This window comes from Macaca nemestrina, chromosome 8 (assembly GCF_043159975.1).
Source record: "Macaca nemestrina isolate mMacNem1 chromosome 8, mMacNem.hap1, whole genome shotgun sequence".
Lineage (NCBI taxonomy): Eukaryota > Metazoa > Chordata > Mammalia > Primates > Cercopithecidae > Macaca > Macaca nemestrina.
Genome location: NC_092132.1, coordinates 10,474,414 through 10,482,404, shown reverse-complemented (window position 1 = coordinate 10,482,404; position 7,991 = coordinate 10,474,414). Strand labels below are relative to the sequence as shown.

At 44.5% G+C, this 7,991-nt stretch overlaps 1 protein-coding gene and 1 long non-coding RNA gene across 2 annotated transcripts in view; one reads left to right on the top strand and one right to left on the bottom strand.

Moving 5' to 3' along the window:
* The window catches only part of LOC139355572 (serine/arginine repetitive matrix protein 1-like), a 45,004-nt gene extending 39,521 nt beyond the window's left edge, over positions 1 to 5,483 (bottom strand). The window contains exon 1 of the mRNA XM_071067412.1: positions 5,060 to 5,483. Within this exon, the coding sequence (XP_070923513.1) occupies positions 5,060 to 5,483 (424 nt within the window). The remainder of the gene's footprint in view (positions 1 to 5,059) is intronic.
* Positions 5,484 to 5,657: 174 nt separating this feature from the next.
* Positions 5,658 to 6,993, top strand: LOC105467300 (uncharacterized). Its single transcript, XR_978749.3, has 2 exons — positions 5,658 to 6,009; positions 6,823 to 6,993. It is a non-coding gene; the product is annotated as an uncharacterized lncRNA (long non-coding RNA).
* The last annotated feature ends 998 nt before the right edge of the window (positions 6,994 to 7,991 follow it).

The window sequence follows — 7,991 nt, the reverse complement described above, 5'->3', positions numbered from 1 at the left end:
GAATCAAAATAGTGGAATCAAAATAGTAAGATGAGTGGAAAATACAAACATGTAACAGGAAAAGAAAACCCTTTAGGGAGAAAAAGAAAATGCAATTTAGAGTCACCCATGACTAAAACTCCGAACTCAGCCTTTCTTTTTTAGGGGTGTCCAGGGAGGGAGACAGGGTCTTGCTCTGTCACCCCAGACTGGAGTGTAGTGGGGTGATCCCAGCTCACTGCAGCCTCAACCTCCTGGGCTCAAGCGATACTCCCACCTTAGCCCCCCAAGTAGCTGGGACTACAGACATGTGCCACCACATCCAGCTAATCGTTTTGTATTTTTGTAGAGACAGGGTTTCACCATGCTGCCCAGCTGGTCTTGAATTCTTGAGCTCAGGCAATCTGCCCACCTCGGCCTCTGAAAGTGCTGGGATTACAGGCATGAGCCACCACGCCCGACCTGAACTCAGCCTTTCTTATTTTTAAAAACTGTTGTCTACATTTCTGCAGATCACAAAATCTAAACTTTTTAAAAATCCCATGCAGTGGACATACATATACATATTATTAGATAATATTTTATGCTTAAGAAGTCTAGTAAATTGGCTGGGCACAGTGGCTCACATCTGTAATCCCAGCACTTTGGGAAAAAGGCCCAGGCGGGTGGATCACCTGAGGTCAGGAGTTTGAGACCAGCCTGCCCAACATGCTGAAATCCTGTCTCTACTAATACAAAAATCAGACAGGCGTGGTGGTGGGTGCCTGTAATCTCAGCTACTTGGGAGGCTGAGGCAGAAGAATCGCTTGAACCTGGGAGGCGGAGGGTGCAGTGAGCCAAAATCGCGCCACTGCACTCCAGCCTGGGCGACAGAATGAGACTCTGTCTCAAAAAAAAAAAAAAAAAGTCTAGGTAATATTATTTTGAAACCCTAGTTTACATAAAGTACGGTGCATAATGATTGCATTTTATTGAAAAGAACATTGGGAACAGAAAAATTAAGTGACATTTTAAAAGTGACATTGTCTTAAATAATGAAATTGAGAACATAAATCAGTCTAACTTCCAATTATAATTTCTAATCATTACGGCTAGCCTCACATATCTTGGCACAAATATTTGTAAACTGCAGTAGTACACTTACTTTTACATGTATTTTTTAAAAATTGTAATTGTGTCCTCATTAATCATAAATCCAATGTACTTTTTAATCTCACTATGTTCTGAAATTAGCAATCATTTGAGACAGTCCCTTGGGATTTTTTTTAAAAATGGAAAACACTTCCTTTAATATCTCTTGTTTAATCTTCATTTTTACTCATTTGTTCAATTGAGGAACTAAGAGCCTGCACTAAAAAAATCAATGGCACCATTCAAGCTGTTCCTTCCATTTTTACAATATTCAATTATGCTAAGAGGAATGAAATTGTGCCCAGTATCCCAAAGTTGGGCTTTTGACCCATATTCAGTATTAAAATAATTTCTTGCATTCTGTCTAATGTATAAAAACAAAACAAAATACTATTAAGCATTCTGAAGGTATTTTTTACTTCTTATATGCCCTGATGCTTAGCTCTTATCCTTCAAACCCCTTCTCTAAGAATAAAATTTCTTGAAAACTAGGAAAAGGTGAAGGTGTCCTTGTTACCCAAGCCAGGCATGAACAGTATAAATCAAATGAAACTTGATTAGTTATCCTTAATAAAGTTTGCGGCTACTTCCTCCCTTTCCTCCTCATCCCCACATGAAGTATGAACTAACTCACAAATAAGTTCTCCTATTAACTCACATTCCTTTTTTTTCTACATGACCAAAGCAAAATGATTTCTGAATTAAACTTCCCAAATACTTCATTCATCATCTCCTGCAATTTCAAATAAACGCAAATGCATTAACACAAAGGGAAAAAAAAACTCCTTTGAAAGAATACATAGTTGTTCTTTTACCAAAATAGCATTTTTCACAAGTGACTCAAACAGAATTACAGCTTGGGAAAAACAAGCCTTTAATTCTGCAGAATAATTTGCACCTACAGAAAATTTCAAGGTAACAGTTTTTACTGCTCGTGGACTTTAGACCAAATCCATTTATTTTGATTTTGCTGAAGTTTGGGTATAACTGCTTGTTGGCCTCTGCTGTGGGACCACTGTCCTAGTGAGAGTGTCTGACAAGGTGCTTTTGACACTCCACTAACTAAACTACCTTGGATGAGGTTCCTGACAAACCTGATCATAAAATTTTACTCAATGGTGAAAAGCATTTTAATTAGGCTTCAATATATTCCTTAAATCAGGCTTGTCCAAACCGTGGCCCAGGACAGCTTTGATAGAGGCCCAACACAAATGTGTAAACTTTCTGAAAACATTATGAGATTTTTGTTGCAATTTTTTAAGCTCGTTAGTTATTGTTAATGTATTTGATGTGTGGCCCAAGATCATTCTTCTTGTTCCAATGTGGCCCAGAGAGGCCAAAAGATTGGACACCCCTGCCTTAAAGGATACGGGATAAATCAGATGACAATATTCCCACTCAGTTAAACCATTATAGGTGGCATATAAGTGGAACAACACTGAATTTAACTTTGTCCCTAAACACTTTTGGTAAAGAGATAACTCAAAGAACACACCGATAACCCTAATGTATGCCAAAAATCTGTTCCTAAATTGTTGTATGCTGACTGATTATTCACAAATCAAATCACATTTGACGAATACCATATAAAGGGATTAAGTACTTGAAAGCAACTTTTAGTGAATTCCTTTTGTAAAATTCTCACGTAATATAACCAACTAGTAATTAATTTGTTTTGTAATCTTAAACTTCCAAATGTCAAATTTCTTAAAGTAGAGCACAGCTGTTTTCATAAGCTGAAACATTCATACCACAGTACTGCCCTTCTTTCTAGTGCCCCTCCAGCAAGCTCTAAAAATGTCACCCCAAAAACGAGCTGTTCACTTGTGGTAGAATATACAAGCAATACTAGAAAAATCGAAAAATAAGCAATTCTTAAAAATGTAATACAGAAATGTGTGTACAGTAGTTCAAAAAAAAGTCAAAGAATGATTTTATTTTTGGCCATGATCACAATAAACGCTCGATAAAAATGATTTTTAAAAACCAAGATACGCACAGCCCAAATCACTTTCGCATGTGTTTTTACCACCTGGAGTAAACCGTTCAAGAACTGTTTATCTCCATGAACATATAACCTCCAGGATGCCACCAAGGTCAACAAGACCTACAGAAGGGGGATATGCTAATTGTTGATTTGTCCAATTCTACAGTTGCCTTGAAAAAGAGAGGAGAGAGAAAAACATAAAAATTTATTTATATATTACAAGAAACAATACTTTCAGGCTGTAACAATTAAGTACCCCATTACAGGACCGTATACAGACATATGTCAGCTATGGCCAATAGGAGCATGATGTAAAAGAGACCTCACAGCACAAAAGTAGCTGCACAGAAATAACAAGATCCCAAATGGACTGATCTTTCTCTGCATCTGGCATTGAAAACTTTTGGTATCCCGGCTACATGCCCCAAGGACTCAATTTCAAAGTGAGGGTACTCTGTTGAGGGAACTTTTTGAAAATGACAAATAACCAAAGAGACATAATTAACAGAAAAAGCACCCACATATCAGAAATGCTTAGGTAAGGAGCAAGTGTGTATATGCTGAGACTGCTGGTTAACACCAAATTCACAGGTTGTTCTCTTATTCTCCACCAAAAATTCTCTCTGCCATTTCCTCACCTATCATCACAATCCTGCATCTTTACAAACCAGGAAGTTTTCTTAGATGAGATTTAAATTTTAAAACACATCCACTTGGGATAGTGTTTATGCTAGACTTAAGCTCAAAAACTCCCTATCGGCTTGAAACCATTGTATCGGTAATTTCCAGGTAACATTCAAATTTTGTTTTAAAAGACATGCCACAGCTAGTACCTGATTTAGTGATTTAGTGGAGAGTTTATGAATAATTCATTCTAACGTTTGGTAAACAGGTAGTATACACAAACATTATGATAGTGTAAAATTAAAAAGGAAAAAATCAGCAAAAGCACTGGTTATTCAAAATCAGCACAAGACTGTCTCGTAAATTACTTTCAGAGAAGCTCCAAACTGGTGGGTGGCACTGGGTCAATGCGATTACTTAACCCTGGCAGTTACAACTAAACTCCACTTTGATGGGATCCAAAGCTTATTACAAAAAGATGAATGCTTGGGCATATCAAGTACTTCGGTGTCCTCCTATTTTGTTCCCACGGAACACGGAGCCTGACACCTGAAACTCTTCAGACACACATCACCTTGCTTCGGGGCTTTGGAGTTTTGTGTACATTATTTGTGAAGTCCACTGGACATAAATTCAGTTGTGTGTGTACAAGAACTTATTTCCTGCATGCACAAGGGAAGAACTCATGTCAAATCAAGCAGTTCCCTCTCGCCAAAGTAACTTTTTTATCATTTAGTCCTAAAATAACCATAAGCAACAAACATTAAACACTGGCATGGCAACGTGCACACAACATGCCCTGGTGCTACACACAGGCGGATTCGTTCATCTCTGGTCCCCATCCAGACGGGTGCTCCCGGCCCCTCTCCCTCCCGGCCGGTCCAGCCTGGCTTCACCCGAGTTTTTGAAATCCGCCACTTTCGCTGGCCCCGGCAGAAAGCAAGGCGCCTCGTCCCGAGGGCAGAGTTTCTTGCAACTGCCGGACAAACATATCCCGAAAGCTTCTCGCGGCCCCCTCGCCCGGTCCCCGCACTTCACGAGCCCCGGGGAGGGCCCACCTGCCTCCCGCCGCCCGCCCCATGCCCAGTCTCCGCGGCTGCACTCCGGGGCCGCACCGCAGCGCCCACTCCCCGGCCCCGAGCCCCCGACGACTAGGGCGCCCGACCCTGAGGGACGGGGGCTCCCAAAAAGCACCCCCCGACACTAGTGACCCCACGACACCCCCCAGAGGCCGTGTCCCGAGAGCCTGTCAGCGCCCCCGGAAGGGGGTCAGGAGGGGGGCTGAGTGCCCGGTGTCCTCTCCGCTCCAGACACCCTCTCCCGCCCCAAGGCACTCACCTAGCCCGGGGTCGGGGGTCGGGCGAGGAGGCCGCCCGCCGCGGCCCCCACCCTCCCGCTCCCGGCGCCCCGCGCCCCGGGCCCGACGCGCGCCTGGAGCGGCCGGGGGAGGGGGCGCGGGGACGCGCCAGCGCCGGGGTGAGGGGCGCGCGAGGGGCGGGGGGCAGGGGGCGCGGCGAGAGCTGGGGTTCGGCGGCGTCCGCACTGAGAAAGCAGCCTCCGCCGCGTCCGTCATGGCGCGCGGCGGCGGCAGCGGCTCCCTCCGGTCTCTCTGCTCCCTCGCCTTTAGTTTGACCTTTCCCTCCAGTGTGTCTGAGGGAGAGCGGCTGTGCGCGCGCGTGTGCATGTCTCTGTGTGTGTGTGCGCGCGCGCGCGCGTGGGGAAGGGGCCGGGTTCGCTCCCCGACGCCTGACGTCACTGCCATGGCAACGGCAACCCCCGCCCCTCGCTTCCCATTTCCTGTCCCCGCCCACTGTGCACGTTCTGGGGCCCTCACGTGCTCACTCACACGCACGCACGCACGCACGCACTCTCGGGGCGCGCGCGCCCATTGCGCTGGGGGTTGGGAGGTAATTTGGGCTTCCGCCTCCTTCCCTTCCCTTCCCTTGCTGCCTCTCGGAATTTGACCAATCCCGTGAGGAGGAGCCGTGGGCGGGGCGGGCTCGGCTCCCGGAGCGGCGTGAAAAATTTCCCGAGGCAGAGCGAAAAGTCTTCCTGAGCTACTGAGCATGTCCGGTGGCCAAAGGGGCGCTTTGGACGCGAGAGAAGCGAGGAGAGGAGGCGAAGGAACCGAGCGGGTAGTTGAGGGAAATCTCGGAGGAGGTCACCTGCGATCAAACTGGGGCTGCCTAGTGTTAGGGTCAGGCAGCCTTGAAGTGGAATCCAGATCCGCCACTCTGGCTGCGTGACCTTGGGCATGCCATCAAAGCGCTCTCAACCGAACGTCTCGGGTAAAATGGGGTTAGTAGTCTACCAAGGTGGTAGTGAGGATCAAAAGAGATAAACGCGGAAAACGCCTCACCTGGCATGTGATAGATCCTAAATGCCTAGCTATTATTATGGAGCCCACAACCTCCATATTTTACAACTGGGAACACGGGACTGAAAGAGATTAAAAAACTAAATGACTCGCTCAAGGTCAGGTAGTGGTGGAGACCCAGACTTCAAGTTCAGTACTGTTTGTCCTGCAACGCCTTCCCTTAAGCGGGCGTAATAAAACATTTCAGAAAAACCACCTTAAAGAGCATTGCTTGGGATCTGTGGATCACTTGGTAGTCCCCACCTCCCTCCCATCCCCACAAAGTTTAGAACTGGACAGAAGGGCTGAATAGCCTCAGTGCAACTTTTGGAGGGGGGTTGTTCAGCTTCTGAATTTGCATCTGAACGAGCAACAAGGTGGTGCTTTCCTCAATTCCCTTGGGGCCCCTACAGGCCTTCTAAAGTTTTGGTTAAAGTGTAAACAGCAAGGAGCTCCAGGTCCTCCACGTCTCTTAACTACTTGAAGAAAGATTAACTCAATTAACCAGCATTTACCCAGCGTCCACCAAGTAGTAAGGTTTTCCCAGCCGGCAAGGAACCTGTGACCTCTGGGCTGTGCAGGCAGGCACCTTGGGATTCAGACACACTTAGGCTTCCAGCCCATTCCTCTAACTTAGCTCTTAATCACTGCCAAGCACTATTTCTTGAATGTTGTAGTACTATGTAATTTTAGCTATGCTGTTAACTTTTTTAAAAAGTATGTGTCTTGTCTCCCTTTCTTGTAGCCACAAACCTATACCTGATCTTGGTAAAGGATATCACCCAGTACCTTAAATAAGCCCTGAAGTTTTCCGTGTCTCAGGAATTATTCACTTGACCCTCCCAAGTTAAATGCAATCTCTTCCAAAAAATATTGGTCGTCTACTTAGTTGGAATAAATTAGTATGTTTTCTACAGCATGTGGCAGCCACCTTGCTTTAGACACTGTTTCTAGTTTCGTGTTCTACTATTTATGCGCTTTATCACCTACAAAAAGTTTCTCGAACATTCATGTATGAGTTGGCTGTTCATATGGATCAATATATCACTTATTATCCATTCCTTTAAGGCTTGATTTATTTTCCTTTCCCTTCAGATTGTAAATCTCTTGAATGGCAGGAACCATGTCTAATTCCACATCGAATTTCCAGCCTCTTCCTCAGTAACAACACCACTCAACAACTAGCTGTTGAATGGCTGAGTGAGCTCCCTGCCTATCTTGTAAAATTATTAGGGGCATACTTTATTTTTATGTTTATATCTCAAAACCAGGGATTTTCTGGGAAGTTAAGAATTCCCAGTAAATTTTGGACTACTCTAAAATGCACCAGAAATTACATGGTCACACTCGTGCAGTGAAAGAAGGCTTTGGCAGTAGCACAAGACATCAAGCAGAAGTAGGAAATGCAGTGAGGAAGAAGTCGTAATGTTTTCAACAGCTGCCACTATGGATCTAGGATGAGAGCTCTCCATGTGTTAAGAATGAGAGAGAGATTACTCCAAGGTATATAAGTAATGTTGCTCCCAGGAAAGGGGAAAAAACATGCAAAGAGGAATTTTGAAATCAAACAGCATTTGCTTACTTTGAACTTGTACTATTTGTCCCTTTGTCTAATTTGGCACAAAAATTGAAAGCCTGGTAGTATTCTTACATCCAGTATTAGAACTCTTGATATGCTGTTTAACTCTCTACATGTGTAAGTCCTCACCATACCTAGTCCTTTTATCTCTCATCGTGCTATGGCACCAGCAAATGCCCAATAGCATGATCTTGAAGTTATTTGCAGTTTATCCTTATCTTTATTTGTCAGTCTTCAAGTCCCATAAAGTCTTCCTCTTTTTTTTTTTTTTTTTTCTTTTTTTGAGGCCGAGCCTTGCTGTGTTGCCCAGGCTGGAGTGCAGTGGTGCGATATCT